The 23,788-nt window shown below is 39.5% G+C and overlaps 1 protein-coding gene across 8 annotated transcripts in view; it reads right to left on the bottom strand.

The window, feature by feature from the left end:
- myo1b (myosin IB) overlaps nucleotides 1-23,788 on the bottom strand; it is a 125,568-nt gene that overhangs the window by 48,935 nt on the left and 52,845 nt on the right. For all 8 annotated transcript variants that reach the window (XM_041807652.1, XM_041807654.1, XM_041807655.1 and 5 more), the window contains exons 4-7: nucleotides 12,697-12,791; nucleotides 7,550-7,654; nucleotides 4,510-4,556; nucleotides 468-531 (exon numbers count right to left, since the gene is read on the bottom strand). In XM_041807652.1, coding sequence (XP_041663586.1) covers nucleotides 468-531; nucleotides 4,510-4,556; nucleotides 7,550-7,654; nucleotides 12,697-12,791 — 311 coding nt within the window. The remainder of the gene's footprint in view (nucleotides 1-467; nucleotides 532-4,509; nucleotides 4,557-7,549; nucleotides 7,655-12,696; nucleotides 12,792-23,788) is intronic.

Below are 23,788 nucleotides of genomic sequence, written 5' to 3'. Positions count from 1 at the left end.
AGACAGCTCATTAACATTTAAAGCCACAGACACAAAAACAGCTCAGTCTGAGCAGGGCTGAAACAGAGGGGTTTTTGGAGTGTTTTTTTCAGCAACAAACTTCACAGGCATGTTTTGGGGACCTCTGAGACCAATATAAAAATGTCTTAAAGGGGGAAAATATGTGACCTTAAAATTGAAAAAAAAAACTGAAAAGACTGTTTTTAGAGCAGACTACACTCTATTGGGAAGCGATTACCATGCTAATCCATAAATTATTGACTTATTCTATAATTCAACAAAATTAGAAGAAAACTATCTTGCTCGCTCCATAATGTAACAGATGCAAAAAAAAATGCATTGTTACATTACCAGCTCTTAAAAGGAATTAAAAAGGGAATATTAAAGGGTAAGAGTTAGGAAAAAAACTCATTTTATGTAACATTTAAAGATGTTTGTAATGTATTTATAATTCCATCTCTACTCACAGTTGCTGATGACTCCACCCAGAGGATCTCCTTTGAAGTCAAACTCAATGTCCATGTACTTTCCCTGTGGATATGAGAGAAACAGTGAGCACCACACATATAGAACATAAACACACAGCACACTGAGATTTAAATCCAGCTACAGCTCATGAGTTCAGCTCAGTTCACAGTGAGAATCTCTTTATAAACTTATTCAAGTTACTATACAGCCCCAGCAGCAATCGTTAACTGCTCAGAAAGAGCTGGAGTGGAGGACTAAAACAAACCATTTGAGGCTCTGCTCTCCCCCTCTCTCTGAATGTTGGATTTTGGAACATAGAGTCCTGTGTATTTGATTTTTTTCCCCCTCTCTGATGTATTAATAGCAGGCGGGTCCTCTGAAAAAGACAGTGGTCTACTGGTGACTGAGCTCCAGCTAAACTCAATTCAACCTCAAAAGGTGAAGTTTTGCTTTGATTCATAGCTCTGTTAAACTGATGGAGCTCTGATGAACCGGTTCACATGGAGGCCCGTGGTGCTTATCTGGAGCTTTATGCCAAGGTTACCTAAATATAAATAGATCAGGGGCATAATCCTTTATAATTCTCCCTCTTACAACTGCAATTCCAAGCACTGGCATATATTAGTATGAACTGATGGAGCTAGATGGTTGAGCTGAATGTAAAAGGGGGAATATAAAATTGGGAAAGTATGCTGGCAGTCAGCCTAGTAGCCGTTTGCTGGCAGGTTTAACCGGTTTCCATTAAAACCATTACACATAAAGGCAATAAAATCTTCAGTCTTGCAGCTACAGACGGTGTTTTGCAATCAGACTTTTGGATGTACTGGAAAATTCTTCAGCTATACTGGCTGTCCTTTTGATGAGTTTGCGGCTAAATAAACATTCATGTTAAAATGTACATGAACAAAGGTAGGACTGTGATGTAATGTTGTGCAATAAGGGAGGACTCTGAAGCAGGCTGCTGCAGCATCAGGCCTCCCTGAAAGAACCATGCCAGAGAACTCCCTCTTGGGAAACATAACAGTGAAAACCACACCCATCTCTTTTCATACTGCCACTGTCTGGGAGTTTTTTTCTGGATTTGTGTCTGTCCATGCAGACACTGATTCATTCCTACGATGCTATCTCAGTCTTCCACAGAGATTAGCGTCAGATTTCTTCAGCTTCCTCTTTCTAACCAGTGCAGGCTGCACTAGGAGTCATGAAAACAAACTGAGTCTTAGCCAATAAATGATGCTGTTATTTTCTGTAAACTGGAAAATGAATAGTATTAAAATCAGTTAAACCACATAAAAAATAGACTCCTCTCTTCAGACAGCTAAGTGCTGAAACAGTGCCTATAAATAATATTCACCCCTTGGATGTTTTACACTTTGATTGATTTTACAAATTAATCATGGAGAATATAATTCTGCTCCTCGACCAAAAATTTACAATAAACCTCTTTAATGTCAAAATGAAACAAAGATCTGCAAAGTAATGTCAAATTAATGAAAATATATAATGTAAAATAAGTGACAGGATAAATATTCACCCCATCAAGTCAGTATTTAGTAGAGTCACCTTTGGCTGCAATCACAGCTCTGAGTCTGTGTGGATAGGTCTCAATCAGGCTTGCAAATCTGGACACTGCAATTTTGCTCCATTCTTCTTTGCAATACTGTCACGTTGCAAGACTGGGCCACTCCAGAACATTCCCCTTGTTGTCTTTGAACCATTTCTGCGTAGCTTTCGCTGTATCCTTTGGCTCATTGTCTTGCTGAAAAAAAAAAAATCGTCTCCCAAGCTGTAGTTCTCTTGCAGACTGAATAAGATTGTCTCCAGGAGCTTCCTGTATTTTGCTAGATTCACTGTACCCCCTACCTTTACAAGTATTCCAGGGTCGGCTGCCCACAGCATGATGCTGCCATCTATGGGCTTCACAGTAGGGATGGTGTGTTTGGCGTCTTGACTGATGGCCAAAAGGGACCATTTTGGTCTCATTAGACCAAACAACTTTCTTCCGCTTGACCATGGAGTCTGCCACATGCCTTTTGGTGAACTCAGGTTGGGATTTAATAAGTTTTCTTCATCAGTTCCAATTAGTACTCTCCCATGGAATTTTGACTGGTGAAGAGACGGTCTCTCCCATCTCAGCTGTTGAAGCTTGTAACTCCTTCAGAGTAGTCATAGGTTATGTAACTCTTCGAGGGAATTTGTTTGGTGTTAGTGTCTTGGAGCGGTAGGAGTTGTTGGTAGGCGGAGAGAAGCAGGGTCATGACTGACTTCACACAGTGGGGGGCGTGGTGGCTCTGACTGATCAGCCTTATGAGGTACACCTGTGGAGGTGGCAGGAAGAGGCTGCAAGGAAAATGGACGCCAAGCTTGGAGGACGCTAAAACTCAACTCCAAAGACAAACCAAATGGATTCAGGACATTTGGGTGTTTCGTTTCGACGGCACCACATGGATGTGGGGAGCACCACCTTGAACAAACAACTACCAGAGCGAGCTGGCGCCAGTAAATTGGCATTGGTGGCCGACCGGGAGCGAGCTGGTCACGGCATGCACGACATCTCAGGGTGGTAAGTCACCTATACACAAACCCCACAGACAGGGAGAGGTTTTACACACACCAAGGAAGACACAGGTAACAGGTTCACGTAAAATACATCACGTAGGGTAAGGCACTAGGTTATGGGCTCTCTAGCCCTGGAGTCAGGTGACTTTTAGCGGAGGTTAGGGTAGCAGCGTAACAGTGGCCTCTCTCACTAGTCTCCTTCGTTCAGTTTGTGAGGACGGCCTGATCTAGGCAGATTCACACATGTGCCATATTCCTTCCATTCTTGATGATGGATTTAACTGAACTCTGGGGGATCTTCAGAGCCTTGGAATTTATTTGTATCCATCCCCTGACTTACACTTTAATAACCTTTTCTCTAAATTGCTTGGAGTGTTCTTCTGTCTTCATTGTGCAATGGCAGCAAGGACTACTGATTAACCAATGACTGGATCTCTGCAGAATTAGGTCAGCCACTTTAAAAGGGGGAATATTTATGCAGCAACTTACTCTACATTATATATTATTATTGAATTGGCATTACTTTGAAGAAATCTGTTTTCCTTTTGAAATTCAAGAGGTTTTGCTGTAATTTGTTGGTCAAAGAAGTTAAATTATATGGACCACGATTGATTTATAAAATCCCTAAAAAGGGTGAAACATCTGAGGGGGTGAATAATTTTTATAGGCACTGTGGACAGTGTGCACTGGCATGTGGCCACAACCCTGCAGCTGATGAACAGCAGTGCAGGTCAGAGGCTTTGCCATGTATGCCGTATGCAGAAAGCATTTACAGAGACATTTAACATGTGCAAGTGCAATACATCACAAGTGCAAAGCCTGCTGTGTGGGCAGCCCTGAGGTACAGATCCAATATACATAAGCCGTCCTAATAAGGAGAAGGACATTATTCCTGTCATTTCATCATGAGAGTGAAATTGTACTGTGAATCATGCTCTGACATGCATCGCTCACAAAGAACCTATCTACAGGAAACATCAGCCATGACATTTTGTGAGCTTTGAATCTGTAAAAGGAAAACACTTGCAGGCCTCTCCTTAAACCATCAAACCGCTACAAAGCCTGTTGTGACTTAAAGCCTGCAGCGCTGCTTGGGTCTAAACAGAATTACTGTTATTAGAACTGATCCAGCTCAACCAATTCAAAAGAGAAGAAAAATAAGCTACTAAAACATTGCTGATCCTGCTCAATGTTCAATTTATTAAAAGCTAGACTTTACCAGGCTTATGAATGAGATGTTATGTGTAAAGATATTAAAAGAAATAGAGAGAAACACAAAAGCAGGGATTAAAAAACACTCTGAGGCTTATTTTGAAGGCAAAAGAAAACACGGATCAAAGTGGCAAATTATGCACTAGTTAATAATTTCAATATATGCTTGAAAGCTGTGCATAATTTTTAGTAACAAATGTGGCCTTGTTGGGGAAGAAATCATTTGTAGAACAACACTGGTTGTTTATCAGTTCTGGAGAAGATACTTACAAATCTGGAAGAGTTGTCATTCCTTACTGTTTTTGCATTTCCGAAGGCTGAAAGAAAGGAAAAAACATCATTTGACATGATGGCAACTCTGCAACCAATGCATAATTTATGTAAATTCATCTAGTTTAAAGTTGAAGTCAATGAATCAAAGCTTGTTTACAAATATTTGAAACCCTGCAAAATGATCCTAAAAATTGTCCCTCATTCCAGCTAGCTGTCAATCATATCAGGGCCGCATGTCAAAGCCATTTGTACTGATGAAGCACCATAATTCTGTGTGGATTAGGCAAAGCACCAAAGCTTTCCAGGCTTAGGGAGGACTGAACCTTGCTGTCACAACACATTCAAATCAAAAGGCTTCAGTATCCCCCAGAATTTTTGCAAAAAAAATAAAAAACAAGCAGGATGCTAAAAAAAAAAAAAAAAAAAAAGTCTTGTCCAGAACAGATTTTTTGGTGCATGGGAACGTTAAACATCTGAACACGTGTGAATATGTAGGCTTTTTTGTGCATAAATTTCAGAATGTCAGTTTCCATTTCAGAGCCCTCTCAATTCTCTTCTACCCACATTTCTACATTAAAAAGCTATTAATGTGTCATGCATCAAAGTGCTAGCAGCACAACTGCTTAATTGCTGATAACAGATGATTAGTGTTTCATTTCAGTGTTAAGAAAGGAAGAGGAATCAGAGCAAGACATGAGAAGGAACAGAGGGTGACAAAGAATGGGACCAATAAAGATTAGAAAAGAAAGCAAAGCAGAGAGTCACAGGGAGAGAAAGCATCAGGGAGAGCCGTGCAGTAACTGTGCTCCCCTCTCCCTCCTTTTAGCTGAAGGGCAATTAGATCGGCAGGAGCTAAACTCTTGCAGATGTGCAGGGTTCCTGCAGCGGCTCAACCAGAGCATACAGCTTCATCATTCATGGGCATTTCCTGTCCACTGCCCCCAATTAAAGTACAGCTGTTCATGTGCCAGCACTGAGCTGTGGGAATGAGATACTGTGTGTGGAGGAGAGTAGTTTAAGGAATAAATAAGTCATTAAAATATAAACAATTACAGTGCTTAATAAAGCCATTTTTCTTATCAGTATACTTGTTGGGGGAAGACAAATATTCCACTTTTTGTGTTTAGTGCTATATTTAAAAGTTTGTAGTTGCTAATGACGTTCTGTGTTAAAAGGAAGCCTGCATGATCAGACGAATTCACCTTACTGGACAGATATTTGTATCTCTCTTATGTATGGTGAACAAGAAAAATCACAAGATATCTGCATTTTGAGTACATTTGAGAAATCCGTCCTTTCAGACTGGCAGCATTTAGCTGCTTGAAGCTGCTGCACGTGTGTGCACTGTCAGCTTTCATACCAGACGTGAGTTTGATGCACATTGGCTTCGTCTGCCTGCTGTAAGCTCTGATATTCTTCTTAAGATTCACTTCAATAAACCTCCCAACAAGTGATTTGATTCAGATCATAGTTGGAAGTGTGACAGGAGCTTTTCAAAATAAAAGCATTTCATACAAATATAGGGAGTTTCTCCAAAAAAAGCAGACATTTATTAAAAAAAAACTAACCGGACATGTTTGGTACTGTATTTATCTTTACCTGCTACATAATAACAGAAAGCTTCATAAATGGTAAAAAATTGGGGAACAACTTTGTTAAACAGATGCATTTTAGTTTGTGGCCTTCACCAGGGTCATCGAGAAACAGATTTTAAACATTTTCTACCATTGCGGATGTACAAACTTGCTACAACAAGGTAAATATGGCTCTGTATTTACCCTCTATTTTGACTGATAACTGGTGGTGCACAGAAAAAATAACCTGACCTGGGCAGAGCCTTTGAAAAAAACTCAGAGGGTGATTGGATGAACGTTCTGTCTGTCACATCTTTATGGGCCAATCAGAGCAACAAAACACGTGACGTAGCCGCTACCGAGGAGTAAACTCTATAGTGAACTGCATAACGTTAACCATGGCGACGGTAGACATGTCAGTACACAACTTTTATCCTTTTTGAAAAGTCACTCACTGCTGTTCTTTGTTCTTCTTTTAATGAAGAAACATCATCAAGTTCAGATAAAACTGGCGCTTCAGCAGCATCCACGCCAATGCCTTTCGCCATAATTGCACCGGCCTCTTGTTGCTGCTTGCTTACGTCATGACTCCGCTGCGCCCAAAAGTTCTGCCCCTCGTTGCTGATTGGTCCTGTAACTTTCTAACGGGGCCAAACGGTTCAGACAGGAGCTTTGCAAGATGGATTCGCCAGTGAGAAACATGGAAACAGGTGTATCAATCTGCTTTGCAAGGTTACTAAAGCAGGCTTTTACTTTGAAAAGCACAAACCAGAAGTGTTTTAGTACTATGTTTATCTTTACCTGGGTCATAATGTACCAGCATCAAAACAGAAAGCTTTATAAACAATAGAAATTTAGAGAATGACTTTATTTAACAGATGCATTTTAGCTCGTAGCCTTCATCAGGGTCATCAAGAAACTGATTTTAAACATTTTCTACCAATGTGGATGTGCAGATTTGCTACAAGGTAAATATGGCTCTCTATTTACCCTCTAATTTTATTGATAACCATTGGTGCACGGAAAAAATAGACAAGACCTCATATCTCATATTTCTGCATGCATGAGATGCAGCCCTCACACTGGTGAGGTTTCTTGTTCAGTATACATATACGGGATACAAACATCTATTACAATAAGGTGCATTTGTCTGATCATGCAGGCTCCATTTTAAATTACAGACTTAAATGTGTTTTGGAAAGATGTTTTCTTGCAGTATTCATTTCAAAATGAAGGAAAAATATCAAAAGACTACCTTAAACTTTGTACACAGCTAATGAGTGTGCTTTGGGTTGCATGCAGCCTTGAAGTTTAAACTGCTCAAATGAAAATTTCGTCAAATTAAGGTGGTTTAAAAAGATCCTATGAATATGTGTGAAGATGCTGACAGCAGCGTCTAATCGCAGCATCCAGATGTGGACATCAGACGCTTGTAAGTAAGAGTGTGAACGATGCTCACTCACCCTCCAGCACGGGATTGGACTGCAGCAGCTGTTCCTTGACCTTATTCACCTCCTGGCCCTTCCCACACACCGCTGCCACATATGACATCACCAGCTTACTGGCCTCTGGAACACACACGCACAGGCAGACACACAGATAAATATTAAGGTCAAAGCCTCTGCTAGACATGACTGCTGTGCCTACACCATCAGAACGGTTCCCATAAAATTCCCAGTTACCTCATTCCCCTCGACACCCATCAGAGCAGGGTGGGGAGCAGTCATTAGTCTGGGGTTAAAACAGACCAGGGGCCCACTTTGTTGGGTTAGACGGTGACCATCATTTCATCATAATCTCATCATTTAAATTACTAATTTCCCTCTGAACCAAGATTGTGCACTGATGAAACGTGACTGTATTTGGATTGTCAAAGATGATCCCTCTTCATCCACTTTTCATGTCAGAGCTAAAATGTGACACGAGTGAAACGTGTTCCCGAAATAATTTTCTGGATGAGAATCGGGACACGAGCTCAAAGGCATCGTGCGCCGTCTGAAACAAGCTGCATGCCTTGTAGGTTGACTGCTGGCATCAGGATCATCTCCCTCGTCCAGTGAGATGACAGTGACCCAGAACTGATGATGTGTGTGTAATGTGCCAAGGAGGGATAGAAAAGAGCCTGACAGTAGTTGCTGGTGCTGACTGCTGATGAGTCTGGCACACAAACAGCTCCAGACACGCTCATACATTTTGCAAAGGTAGGGGAAGGTGTGTGCACTGCTTAATCTTCACATTTTTATCACTCCGGGTGGAAAAATAAAGTCTCTCAGTCTCAGATAGAGCTATGTTATGTCTGTATGCCATGCTGGCGTCTGATGATAATGTTCGTTGCAGATCCTCGCCTCTATGGAAGTCATAGCAAGACGGAGCACAAGAAAAGCTCAAGCCACACATAAATGTCAATGACCCATATTGATGGGGCACATTTTTGATGGCCTTATTCCACTCAACAGCTTCCAGGGCAATGAGATTATCAAAATCCAAATTTATCTCCTGACTAGGCTGAACAGCTCCTTGGATTGGGGTCTTAAATATCCTCAGGAGGTTGAAGGGGCTCAAATAAAGGCCAGCAGATCATGCAAAACATGATCAGACATACTGTATTGTGCTTTCCATTGCCCTGCCAACAGTCTGTTTTACTACACTGCGGTTTATTTGATAACCTGCTATGTCATAGAGGGTTGACAGCAGCTTTTATTAAAATGGTACACGGGATCAAATTATCATCATGTTTGTGGTCAAAATACAGCAGGGACAGTTAGAAACCTGTGAAACCTGAACCACACGTCATCGTATTAAAATTTACACTAAACAAACAGATGAATGACAATACCCTCAATAATAAATGTTACGTCAGTTCATAAGCTAACAAAGGTCAGAGTGTGTTTGATAATAATAAAGTCATAAATCATGCTCTAGTGGAAAATTCTATCCTATTCATCTGCACTGGGACATCTATCTCACCTACAATTAAGACGACTTTGAATATCTATTGTCCTATGTTTTCATACTTATAGTAATTTGCCTTGGTGTTGTCTTACAGGGAAAAAGGAACACAAGTATTCAGCAATACTCCAACTTCAAATTCAATCAACGACCACAGCTGTATTCATACAAACACTTGACAATCACTTCAATAGGTACACCTACTGCTTCATGTTCAGAGCACTGAGGTCTGCCGACCATTTGTTCCTGGATGTGCCTAATGGCCATTTCGCAAATGACTGGTATTAATTCGTAATAGTTGTGCCGGACCGCTGTGTTTTTAATCCTGTGGAAATCGACCATGTCTGTAATTTATGATTCAAAAATCTTAGGGCAAACTACCTACTATATTTCAGCACACACCTAGGTCTACAGGTAATTCTAGTCCTGTGCAAATCAGCACCTGTGTGATTTATGGTGATAATTATGTTTTGTTAAGGTCTGTGAGGCTTTCTCTGCTTAGAAACATATTAGAGGCAGTGTAGGAGATTTTTAACAAAGTTTTGGCATGTATAGGTTATAAATAGTGTTTTTCTGTCAATTTCACTTTATGTGTGAAAATGGCTTTAAATTACTTTACTTTTTTATTAATCATGTGATTAATCGTGATCAATCACAGCATTTTTTTAACAGTTTAAACATATTTGTATGTTTTTAGTTTTTTTTTAAAGGTTGTTATTGTCAATTGTTTTATTTTATTATTTTAATTCTATGTACAGCACATTAAAGTGCTGATCCTTATTAGTTCTTATCGATACCACTCTGATTCTTTCTATAGTTTGGTGGAAAGACAAAATAAGGGCAAATATTTAAACTACAAGCTGTCTTAGCTAAGTAGTGCTTGAGTTAAAAAGCTATGATTCAGTCTGTCACATCTATTGTATATCCCTCAAATATTAACGCACATTTACAACTGTATTTATTGTTGTTTCTCATCAAAAACTAAATGATCCAATTTTTATGTGACATTTGAACACATCATAACCTATAGAATAAAGCCTTCCAATTAACTGAGGTTACCTAAACGCATCATATTTTCCATCTTCAGCTCCTAAAGTTCACTAATTAACCTCCATTTTGCCAATTTCATTGTGGATTTCTGCACTGGATTAATATTTTTAACAAACAGGACTGTCTCAAAGTTTTGGAGCCCTTTTCAGCATTTATCTGAGCAGCTGAAGAAGAAAACCGTCCTGAAGCAGCTAAAGAGAGTGGTCTGACCATGGCTTGATCCCGTGTTGTTGTTAGCGTCTATGCTAACGTTAGCAAAGTTGTGCTTTGCCTCAAGTTGGAACTTCAGACTCGTTGTGCTTCGGTGTAAGGACAGTTCATCACTGTAGTATGTACCCACAATTCTGGTTTTACTAACAATCTCCAGCTTTTTAAAAAGAAAATTGCCATTAAGCAGACCTGGGTCTGTCTCCTCACTCATCACTGCTGGCTGTGTCCGACCCTCTCACCTCTTCACCCCAAGGCACGTAAACATCCGCACTGGAGGACAACGGGAGCAAGATGTGGTCAAACTTAGTCATATGATTAAATTGCGTTATTATTTTTTTTAACATGTTAAGGTTTCAAGATCACTCACAAGCATTAATGTGTTAATATCAGCCCTAATTTAAACCTTACTGTCCAAATGCACCACTGCTCTCTTCATACGCACAACGCTTCTGCTCTGCTTCCTACAGTTTCTCTTTGGAAGTGCTGACCTTAGATCAGCATTATTTAGCTGTAATCCATGCATAACACAATATGCCATTCTCAACATTCAGTGGTTAGGCTGCAAAAGCTGATCTGTGCAGGGAGTGTTGTTGCCTACAAAATACGTTTAAAAGTAACAGGATAGGTTCATATTAAACATTAGACATCTCCCGTTCTCATATATTAATGGGAGGAATGCTTGACTTTCTCACTCTTTCTCTGCCTGTTCAGGTACATGATTATTGGTTTTCTGGCAGGTTTTATCGTTGTTTACACCTCTGACCCTACCATTGAAATATTGCTGCAACAATTGAGGCAATTTTTTCCCAAGTTTCTCCTGACTAATTTGATGAAAATAAGCCAATTACTTGTACATTCAGAGATGCTCCTCGGTGGTGATTTGAAATAATTTTGCCTTTCTTGTTTGGTCATTTTCCTCTGGCCATCAATAAAGCATTTTCACCCAGACAACTATGAATCTCTTATTTGCACTATTCTTTGTAAACCCTGGAGACGGCTGTGTATTAAAATTCCTATAGATCAGCAATATTTATGCCATGCTAGGTTGTCAATGAAGTCAGTGAAGTTAAAAAAAATACAAAAAACAAAAAACAAAAAAAAAACAAGTTAAGACCTTAAACTTCAGTTGGTGAAACAAAGAGTCTAATGAAAGACGACAAACAAAGATAAAGACTTTGTCAATCGTTACAGCTGATATAAAGTGGTTGTAAATATCTGCAAAAATTCTGCCAATGCTGATAACTAACTGTTTAAAGTATAATCTGCTGATAGAGATATGCCTTAATTATATTCCACCATCCCTAATATTTGCATCAGTTTGCAGATGTACCTAATAAAGTGATCGGTGAGAGTATATTTTTTCAGTAGCTCCCAGCCCTTGATTTAAACAGCATGGCCAGTTATAACCAGATCTCTGTGGACACTGTGATTAGGCTCAACTCCCACAGTCTGGTCTACAAATCCAGTGTGGTTTATTATAACTGTCTGAGTTTGAAGCCGACAGTCAGTCTGTCACTACGTCTCGCCGATGCCACTGCTAGAAATGCTTTTCAAAGGTAAAATAAAATCCAATAAACAAAGCAGGACTGCCACAAGTAACTGTACTGAAATCAATCCTGCCATGTGCCCTCAGCAAAAAAGGTAAAGATTTACAAGTCTCAGTATGAATGGACGTTTTGTGTCTTCACTGTACAGGTAGATATTTTACTGGTCGACTGCAGCTGATTTCCAACAGTTTATTTATTCCCTGCCAACTCAAAATGACTTTTACCTGCGACAGTGCTGCCAACAGAGACCAGGAAATTCCATTCTGCCTTACTTTTCTGTGCGGTATGTGAAAGAGCTCCAGAACATGGCCCGGGATAATAAAAACCAACGGAAATAAAGATCAGGGACATGCATTCAGCTGCCTCCAACAACAGCGGCCTGTAGTTAATATTTATTTGATCAAAGAACAGGGGGACATGAGCATTTAGGCCTCCAGACAGGGATGCATGCACAATCCAGGAAATACAGTCACATTTCACGCAGCAACATGTTTCCAAAAGGACAATCTGATCTAAATCTGCACTGTGACTCCAAAACAACCCTTATCTTGCAGCAGCCTTTAGAATAAGTTTTGGCGAGTATGTTCCAACAACTTTTGTGTTCAGCATTACGAACACGAAGAGAACAGCAAGCAAAAAGACTGGTACATTTAAACCCTCCAGAGATCTACCATCTGACTTCTTAGTAAAGACTTAAAGTTTCTTTTTCCTTGCATAATTATGAAAGATAACATTCTTGTTATGGTTGGGAGCAGACGATTTAAGGCACAGTTCATCACATGTCTTTAGGTATATTACAGAGAACATAAGGAATACTGTGTATTAACAAAGTGTAACATTATTTTTCCATTTACCGGTTTTCCCAGCCCCACTCTCCCCTGTAATGAGGATGCACTGGTCCTTGTCCTGGTCCCTCAGTGAGCGGTAGGCCTCATCTGCCAAAGCATATCTGAAAGACAAAAAGAACAAGCCTTCGTATTACAATCAAAGCCCTCAGTTTACATTTCATCCTCATTTCTCAGTATCTTACAGGATATTTTGGGATGTGAAGGCAGCGGTGTGAAAAAAAGTTCAGAGAAATGTTATGATACTACTAAGCCAGGCCACATGGCAGCCATCCTAATCAATGGCATGTGGCTTTAATGGAAACGAGGTCGCATCTGTAAGACAGCCACAGATGCTTTATATAGATACAGTGGCTGCTTCACATTTGGGATATGGCTGGGATAGTTTGAATCCTGATCATTCCACATTTTTCCCTCTAAACTTAACTACAACAACAACAACAATAATGTTCTGACAGAAAAAATGGAAGCAATAAAGTGATTTGTTTAGTTGGTAAACTTTCCCCAGTATTTTTATTTAGAAAGATCATTTGAGATAACTGATACAGCGGCTGCTTCGAATAATTGTCCGGTCAGTTGCTTTTAAGAAGTGAGCACCGCCATGACTATTTGTTATAGCAGATGAGACTACCAAAGCTAGTAAGTGGCTACAAGCTAGGCTAACACCAAGCAGGTCTGCTCACAGTTGGCCTGGCCCCTGATAAACCCAGAGAAAAGGCCCTCCGCAGTTGTGATTCATTAATGATACCAATGTATTTGTGTTGGATGAGTAGCATTTGTGCTAGCATCCAGGCTAACAGTAGTCTTATATTGAAGATGAAAGTGTGCCAAGCTATATTGGGTTCTGTATTGGAATTATTTAGGTTATTCCTACTTTTTTTTACCCATTTCACTATTTTCTGCCCACTATTGCCATTTCTTGTTGCAACTTTTGAACATTTTTGCCACTTTTCATTGATTTTTTTGCAGCTGTTATACCATTTTTTGCAACGTTTTCCCATCTTGCAACTTCTTTTTGCTTCTTTTAAACAATTTTTGCAACCTCTCGCCTATGTTGGTCACTATTTTTAACCATTCTTAAAACAATTTTGCCACTTGAAACCCCTTTTGCCTTTGTTCTCACTTTTAGCCTATTTTTACAGCTTTTCACCATTTCTTTCACTTCTTTGGCCACTTTTAACCATTTTTTTTTTTTGCAGATTTTCCTTTTTTTTCCACCCTTAACCAATCTTTAAAAGTTCTTGCCCATTTTTTGCCCTTTTAAATTTTCTTTTACTCATTTTTGCGAATTTTTTGTAACTCTTTAGCTCCTCTTAACCCATTTTGCCACTTCTTGCCCTTTTCTGCAACCTTTTCACCACTTTTAACCATTTTTAGCCACATTGCATGATATTTATTGTCTTATCCATTTAAGCTGACTTAGTTCCTTCTGTATTTTCTGGCATTCTGATGTTAATGCACATCATGGCTTAGCTATGAAGTCTGACAATTCTTTCCCAATGGTTAAGATTAGCCAAACTCGGGGTCATTGGAGGTCAGCAAAATCACGGTCCATTACATTTGTCTAAAAACCCTTCCTTAAAACAAAACTACCTTGTTATTGGTGAAATTAAAAATGTGCATGGACACATAAAACTATCCACATGAAAAGTAACGTTAGACTCCAAAGCTTGGCCATGATGTGCACTAACAAGAAGATGCCAGAAAATAAAAGGGAAAAAACTGAGACAAGTTTAAGGGAAAATAATTACAAATCAGTAAAAAGAGGCCAAAAAAAGCAAAAAATTGTAAAAAATGGCAAAAAGAATGGCTAAAAGAATGGCTAAAAGTGGCAAACGTTAGTGATAGAAACAAAAGAAGGCGAACAGCAGCAAAGATGGAACATAAATGCCAATAAGAAGTGGCAAAAATGGACGTAAAGTGGCAAAAGAGTGGTAATGCAGGGGTCAAAAGTGGCTAAACAGTGGCTAAATTGATGTAAAGTGACCCAAAATGGGTTGGAAGTGAAAAAGGGGGCAAAAACTGTCAAAATGGGCTAGAAATGGCAAAAAGAAATAGCAAAAACGGGCAGAAAAAGAAGTTAAAAAGTAGCACAGGTCAATAACTTTAAAATCAGAACCCAGTAATAGTTTGACACACTTTTCAGGCCCATGGTAAGGTAACTGTTAGCTAGGATGCTAGCACCATTTCTACAGATCCAACACAAACACTGATATCACCCATAAATCACAACTGTGGAGGGACAATTCTCTGGGGTCCCAGCCACTTTTGTGGGAAGCCCTGGCAGTTAGGCTGGAGCAGAAACAATACTGTACTGTCGCACTGTGCTGACAATATTTGAAAACATCGCCTCCATGCTGACTGTTTTAAATAGTCAGACTGGATCTCTGCATTGTTTTTTCCAGTAGCATTTGTAGTTTTAAGGCTTATTTTAAGGGTCTTGTGGGTCTCTGTAATGTAACTTCGTGATACCACAGTTATTCTTCCTTATATCTAAAACCAAAAGCATGCTGTGATGCCATTAAAGCACATTTAAATCATCAAATAGATGTCTTTATGCTGGCTGACTAGTCAACTAATGGCTTTAACTAATGAGAACCAGACCACGAGGAAAACCCCAATCCCTCCTGGCAGGATCCTGGTCTCTTTCTGATTAACACAATTACAGGCTAAAAATGTAAAATTATTCTTGGAGGATTAGCGAAGGATGAAAGAGGAGTGTCTATTATCGAATGAGGTCTATTGTCTAACATTGAGGGACAGTGATACAATGCGAAAGTGGGACTATTATTGCAGTCTCACCCGCACTAGACTCCAGAACAATGCATTAGTTGTTCACTTTATGCAGACAATCCTTTTATGACGGTTTGAAAGCAGGGTGTGGATGGTGTGAGGGCCAAATCAGGGCGACATCTTTTTATCTTGCGTGGCACGGTAGCTTGTAATTTTAATGTGATACACCCACAAAGAAGAGACACAAAAGAATGAGGCTGTAGTAAGACATTTTACAGCTTCCATTTGGCAAAGTAGTTCAAAGCTGCAAGAGCTATGTTCAAACTTTCTCTTTCAGCAGGACACGAGACTGCAAATTAGCTGTCTTTGTCTCCTGTCCCCACATACTTTACATCCATTACATTGGAATTTTTTCTAAGCCACATCTGGTAATAGCTGTGATTGTGCCTTATGACACTTAAATATGTCTTTGCTTTTGGGTAGTCTGAGACAAGGTGAAGCGGTTTTAAAAGACTATCATTTTAGACCTCCATGATCAGTTGGATCGGGTTAATGAAGAGTCTGCCTGCAAAAGGTGAAAGGAAACTTTGCTAAATGTTGACGCCACTGGGAAAATTGGGCAGAAAATGTCATTTCAAGCCTTTAAAGCGATTACACGCCCTGCAGAAAAACACAAAAACGTGGACAATGAATGCCTGAAAGCTCTCTAGGGTTGCCAGGTTGGGTTAGTATTAAATCAAACCATCAAGGGGTTTTAAAATATAAAGCAAAGATTAACATCTTTAAGTCTAATGTTTCACATCAAGTACAGGGTAAACATAGCTGGAGGTAATTCTGAAGGAATGCATCAAAATAATCCCTCCCTAGCGTCTAATTTGGTCCTTGCCTTGAGGGCTGGGGCACTCCAAGTCTCCCAAGTTGGAGTAATATCATTAATCAAGTATTTATATGCACTAAGTGTACTAGACATGAATGCAGGGAGGAATGCCTGACATTCACAGATGCTGACAGGTATTTTCTTAAGGCATAACTGATGGGCTATGAAGCTGGGTCTAAAATGGGATGTCCAACTCTGAGGTTACATTAACCTGTAGAGGCAATGCTGTCAGAATCAAGCACAGTGCAGTCCGAAATACAGGATAGCACCATCGTGCAGGGTTAAAGGAGTAAAAACTGGTCAGGCAGAGCTTTGGTGATACCTAAGGGAGCTGTTTGGGCTATTTACATCTATACACTGAAGTAATGTGGTATTATTCTGCATTTTGATAGTTGAATACAGGTCCATCTAAGAAAACCAGAAGACATCAAAGCTCTGTGATTTACTTTAAAAGTTTAAATTTAAAAATTCTAGATTCATCTCAAAGAAAGTGGAATACTCCAAGACTTTTTATGTTTTAAGTACCACTAACAAAGGTAAAAATCCACCATCTCAAAAATATTAAGATATTGTTGAAAAGTAGGGATGCATGATATTATTGACCTGATATCAGTATCGGCAGATATTAGCTAAAAAAAGCAAATATCGGTATCGGCAGATAACAAAATTTCTGCTGATATTTGCAACCGATGTTTTGGCCATGGAATTCAGCATATACTGACAATAAAATTTGGCCACATATACAAATAAATTAGTGAGTTTTAGGCTGGACCAACAGACCAATGTAAGTTGAGATCTTTTTCTGTATTTATCCTCATTCTTTAAATTTAAAAGTGTGTTTTAAAAAATTTGTTTCTTTTTTCATCCTCAAACCTTAAATTATGTTCTAAGGACTAAATTTTTGGTTTCGTCAAACATATTTAAATATTGGTTTTGATATTGTTATCGGCTAAAATGAATCTATAAATATCTGCATATCGGCAAAAATTTAGTATCGTGCATCCCTATTGAAAAGTCCAATTTGCAAAGGTTTCCTGAGCCTTCAATCTCTCATTCTGGTTCAGTACACACAACCACAATCATGGGGAAGACTGCTGAGTTGACTGTTGTCCAGAGGAAAACCACTGACACCCTTCACATGAGGGTAAGCCACAGAAGGCCACTGCTGAAAGGGCAGGCTGTTCTCAGAGGCTGTATCAAAGCAGATTCATGGAAAGCTGACTGGTAAAAAAACATACACAAGCAACAGGGATGAGCTCAGTCTTCTGAGGATTGTCAAACAAAGTAGATTCAAGATCCATTAGAGGAGCTTCACAAGGTGGCTGGGCTCAATATATTGGGTCCAGGAAATGGACTACAAGTGTCATGTTCTTAGTGCCAAGTCAATCCTGAACTACAGATGTCACAAGCATCTCACCTGGGCTAAGGAGAAAAAGAACTGGACCTCTGCTAAATGGTCCAGAGTTCTGTTTTCAGATAAAACTAAATTTTGCATTTCATTCAGAAATCAAGGTCCCAGAGTCTGGAGGAATTAGATCAGAGAGGCACAGAATCCAAGGTGCTTGAAGTCCGGTGTTTTCACTTTCCACAGTCAGTGATGTTTGAGGTGCCATGTCATCTGTTGGTCCACTGTTCGTTATCAAGTCCAGAGTCAACGCTACAAGGACATTTTAGAGACCACGCTTCCATCAGTTGAGAAGCTTTGGAGATGCTGATTTCCTTTTCCAGCAGGACTTGACACTAGGGATGAACGATTTGGGAAAATAATCTAATTGCGATGTTTTTACCCAATGCTGCGATTTCATAAATGATTATTTCTTAAGCTCCTTATCTCATGTCTTTTCCAACAAAAACATACAATAATTCATACCAAACTATAACCAACACAATATTAGATTAAACGAGGTCCGAACAATTTTGAAACAATATCTAATTTTGATGATTTTGACTTATTTTGCAAATTGGATATGAATTGTTGTATCAAAGGGAATGATATTTTTTTATGATTCTCATATTTAACAAGAAAATCGTACAAAAATGAAGAGAATATGAATTTTTGCACAGTATTTTAAAAATACGCCACTAGATATGTAATGCATAATGTCTCTGCTGCAAAAAAACAACTTAACCTGGTATTTTGACACAAATTTCAGGTAAAACAATTATTACACCCTCTGCAATTTGAAAATTGCAGCAGGCCATATTGCGATTGAATCCAATTTTTGATTAATTGCCCAGCCCTACTTGGCACCAGCCCACAGCGAAGCCAAAACTACAAGAAACTGGTTTGCTGATCGTGGTGTTACTGTGTCTCTGTGCCTGAACCCCATAGAGAATCGCTGTGGAAATGTCGAGGAAGAAGGGAGACACCAGACTCACCCATCCAAATGAGCTGAAGGCTGCTATCAGAGCAACCTGGGCTTCATAACACCCCAGCAGAGCTGTAGACTGATTGGCTCCATGCTATATTCAGATGCAGTAATTTGTGTAAAAGGATGCTGGGTGCACATATGAGCATACGTTTCCAGAAGGTCAACATTTCTACATTACAAACCCTTTTTTGGACTGATGCTTTGTGTTGAAATGGTGGATTTTTCTTTTTTTTTGAGAGTGTTTTGCCATCAAGATTAGAACAAGAAAAATCTCTAAGTATTTCATATTGCATCTAGAATGCTTAGTTTTACTTCTTGCATCGAATAACAGGATAGAATAAAATTATAATATCCGTTTTTTTAGATGGAGCTGCAGTCTAGAATGGGGAAAAGGGTCTAAAATCTTTTTTAAAATGGTATGTTTAGGCGCCACAGTGCAGCTTTAGTGAATACAATCACACGCTGAACTAACACTGACCCCAAATTTGAAAAGTAGCTGATTGCAAGAAGCTACAAAGAAAGGGGGCCGGAGAAGAACGGCTAGATGAATGCATTCCAGGCCACAATGCAAAGTTAAATCTCAGGCTAGCTAATGGAGCTTAGGGTTCTGCACCATCACACATGATTTTGAACCAGAGCCCATGCACCCACCCCAGACCCCTTCTCCTTTCTTACTCTTAAGAGTTGGCCCTCCACCAGCAAACCCTCAGGAAAATGGAAAATCCAGAGACAATCACAAAAAAAACCCTTAAGTCAAGCTGGTAGAAGCTTAAAAACAGAGTTATAATTATGCATGGACCACTGCTGTCCTTGTTATCTTGCTCTGCTCATTCCAGAAGGATGAATGTCAACATCACAGATTTTATCAAAGTACAAGGCGAGATGGGACCCATTCATGTACCCTTTCATGCTCCACCTGTGGAATTTACATTTAAATCACATCACAAAGTTTTGCCAGTGAGTGTGCTACTAAAAAAAAAAACCTGTCAGCAATAGTTACACAATGAGAGGCTCTGGAAACGTACTGTAGCTGCACTACTACTGTTGGCCACTGTAGCAGGCTCGACTGCTGCTTACAGGGAATAAATGAGGCTTGTAATACACTCAGCATTGCTGCAAAAACACAAACAAAACCAGAGCCAACACTAACAGAGCTGTGCTTTAAATAGACAAATACATATCAAATAGGATGAAAATGTACATTTAGGTCTGTTGCAAGTACATGGTAATTCAGGAAGTATTCAGACCCCCTTTAATTTTTAGTTTTGTTATGTTGCAGCCTGATGTTAAAGCTGGAAAAATGCATTTTAATTTGCATTAATCTACTCATTACCCCATCATAACCAAGTGAAAACAGAATTTAAGACATTTTGCCACATTTATTCAAACTAAAAAACTGAAACATCACATTTGCTAAAATGTTTAGATTCTTTGCAAAAACACTCAAAATCTAGCTCAGGTTCCTCCCATTCCTCTGGATGTTTGCTGAGATTTCTCTACACCTTGATTGGAGTCCATGGTTGGACATGATTTCTAAAGGCCTCACAGCTGACAATAATATCAGAGCATAAACCAAGCCATGAGGCCAGAGGAACTGCCTGCAGAGCTCAGAGACAGGATTGTTGACAGGCACAGACTTGGGAAGGCTGCAAAAAAATTTCCAAGAGCACAGTGATTTCTATAATTTTTAAATTGGAAGAAGTTTGGCACAGCCAGGACTCTTCCAAGACCTGGTTGCCCAACCAAACCGGCTTTTATTTGATTTTTTTGCAAACTTCATGCAGACTTTCATTTGGTTTGCACCAAGAGAAGCTTCTGTCTAGTCACTCTGCCAAAAGCCCAAATCAGCGGAGGGCTGCAGTGATGTTGTCCTTCTGGAACTTTGTCCCATCTCCACACATGATTTCTGGAGCTCATACAGAGTGACCATAAGGTCTCAGTCGCATCTCTTACTTAGGTCCTTCTCCCCTGATTGCTCAAATCGGCCACACGACCCGCTCTAGGAAGAGTCCTGTTTGTGCCAAACTTCTTCCATGTAAGAATTATGGAGGCCGCTGAGCTCTTGGGGACCTTCAGTGCAGCAGAACTTTTTTTGTAGCCCTCTCCAGATCTGTGCCTTGCAACAATCCTGCCTCTGAGCTAGGGCGGGGAAATTAATTGCAAATTAGAATAAATCGCAATATGGCCTGCTGCAATTTGCAAATCACACAAGTTGCAATAATTCTTTAACTTTAAATGTGTCAAAATACCAATTTCATACTTTTTTGCAGAAAAGATTTTATGCACATTATGCAAACATTTGTGTTTTTTTTTTTTTGTAGAATAAACATTCCTGCTTTACTAATGTATATGTTTTCTTATTTAAAATGAGATTGGCATAAAAAATGATTATCCCTTCAAAATAGCAATTGATGTAAAATTTGCCGTATGATTCAAAATAATCCTACTTAGATATTTCTTTAATTTAGAGTGATTTATTGCTTGTATTTATTGAAAAATTTATAAGATAAGGAACCTAAAAATAATTGCATATTAAATCGTAATGTTCAACGTCAGCCCTACTCTGAGCTCTGCAGGCAGTTCCTCTGATCTCATGGCTTGGTTTGTGCAGTCATATGGATTAGAGTTGGGCAAGTAATCGGAAATGAGATTAAATTGCAATATGGCCTGCTGCAATTTACAAATCGTAAAAGTTGCAATATTTCTTTAACTTGAAATATGTCAAATTACCAGTCTAACTCATTGAGCGCCAGCCCTTTTATAAAATGGAAAGTGGCTCTTGCCAGCGTTTTTGGCCATTTGGAGTCATCTTTCAAGACCCACAGAATATTTTGTACTATGACTCTGAAAATACCAAATAGCTCAAATGAAAGAAGAAACTCTCTATTTCATCATGGAAAAACCTTTTGTTTGTAGCTTGTTGTTGTTGTCGATTTATCTGAAGTTGAATAGAGGCTACTTTCACCAAAAAGACTACTTTTTTCTAGAAAGCTGAGAAAAATGCATTTTTGTGAAAGAGAGTCTGCCAAGCAGAACAGTGATTTGAATGTTATAATTTTGCCTTCAATAACATAAAAGGCATCTGAAAATTGTATTACAAATGTTATTTTGTTGTAAAATAAATAACAATGCTTCCAGTCACTGTCATGCCATTCACACTCTGGAACTGGACGGCCTCCATGGGACCCCCTATACGCCCACGTCCTCTCCTGCTTGTTGCTGTATGCATCCAGCTGGCGAGCGGCTGCCTTATTTCTCCGACGCACGGGGGAGACCTTGCGGCATTCTTTAGCCTCTTTGCCCGCCGAGGCAGATCAATAAAAGTGCTCATCTCTGGATTCGCTGTCGTTAAGTTCAGTGTCGGTTTCAGTGAGTAAGCGATTTCTCAGGCAAAAGTTTAAAGTTTCTTCCAGAGTCTAAGTTAGAACTTTCAGCTTAGATTACCTCCATAATGATCGCTCTGCTCTTTGACCCCAGGGTCTCCACCTCTGAAGTTTGATCTACCGCCACATCTGACTGTAGTGTTCTGACTACATATCCCAGAAGCCCCAAAATAACTCACAGGGAGCGTGAGAGCGCCCCCTTGTGCCAGCCGCCGAAAAAACACTATGACGTATATGTACGTCAATGGCACTCAGTGAGTTAATATTCAGGTTTTGCAGTAGCAGACATTTTGTGCATGCTATGCCAACATTCAAATGTTTTTCCTTTAGAATGGTTTACAAAAATCCTCCTTTCTTGAGCAAAAATAACTGCCATTAGATTTTTTAAATTGTTCTACCCCAGTTCATTCTATATAATATCCATAAAACTTAGCGTTAGTTCACAGAGGTCATACTCCAAGCCACAATCACCTGATAGCTAGTGGATACCAGTTTTTGCCTCACAGCTCCCACAGCCAATCACAGCTCTTTCTCTCAACACAGTGGACCTTTCAAATATGACGTACTGCTCACTTATCCCTGCTTGCATCAGGGATGCATCAAGCAACACACGGCTGCTGGCAAAGCTTCACCTCCCCCACCCCAGCCGCCTCCTATATAGCATAAAGCTGCACCCTCATGTTCAGATACATGCTACTATGGATTAACTGCTTCTGAAATCAATTAATTATTTTCATTATACATTCTCATAAATGTATCTATACATACAGGGGTTTCTAGCTATGCACTCCCTGGAGAGTCGAAGCAGCTGCTTGACTAACACAGGGAGCATCTTGTCAGCAGCGCCTTCTCTGCAAAGTAAAACTGCATATCCATTTTGCATAAAATGGTGATGAGAGTGTTCCTGGCTGATCGTAGGTTATAATATAGAATGGACGGAATTTTTTGAAAAATACATAATATGAGGAACCTAATAATAATCGCATACTAAATTTCAATAGCAATATTGGGGAAAAAGAATCGCAATTAGATTATTTTTGAAAATCGGTCAGCCCTAATTATCAGCAGTGAGGCTTTCTATAGAGAGGAGTGCGCCTTTAGAAATGATGTCCAATCATGGACTCCAATCAAGATGTAGAAACGTCTCAGATGGATGGGAGGAACCTGAGCTACATTTCAAGTGTTTTGCAAAGGGTCTGAAGAGTTATGTATACTATACATACTGTATATGCATTTAAGTTGTTTTATTTTCAATAAATTTGCAAAAAAAAAATCTAAAATTCTATTTTCACTTGGTCATTATTGGGTACTCTATGTAGATTTATGAGAATAAAATGTTATTTTCTCATTGTAGCATCAGGATAAAACATCAAAACTGAAAAAAGCAAAGGGGGTCTGAATATTTTATGAAGGCACATAAAGGAAAGAACTGTGCCAAATTAGTTTGGGAAAGAGATAGTGGCTGTAAATTGGCTAAAAGTTTGCAGGAAACCTCCAGAGTTTCATTTCATGGCCTTCAATTGTATAAAATATTCTGATCAGCAAAACGCCAGCCTCCCAGAAATCTCTAACCTCACAATCAGTCATTATAGCCCAACCTCTGCCCCTCTTGTTCACTGTGTTTGCATGGATGAGACTTGCCACAGGACATTACGTCACTTTTAAAAAGTGCAGCACAGCACAGCAGATGTCTGCTTTGTGAAAACAGCGCTGTTGCCTGACCTGATCCTGGCAGT

The sequence above is a fragment of the Cheilinus undulatus genome, linkage group 15, assembly GCF_018320785.1.
Source record: "Cheilinus undulatus linkage group 15, ASM1832078v1, whole genome shotgun sequence".
In the NCBI taxonomy this organism is placed as follows: Eukaryota; Metazoa; Chordata; class Actinopteri; order Labriformes; family Labridae; genus Cheilinus; species Cheilinus undulatus.
The sequence above is the reverse complement of the archived record's forward strand: the minus strand, read 5'-3'. Positions and strand labels throughout refer to the sequence as shown.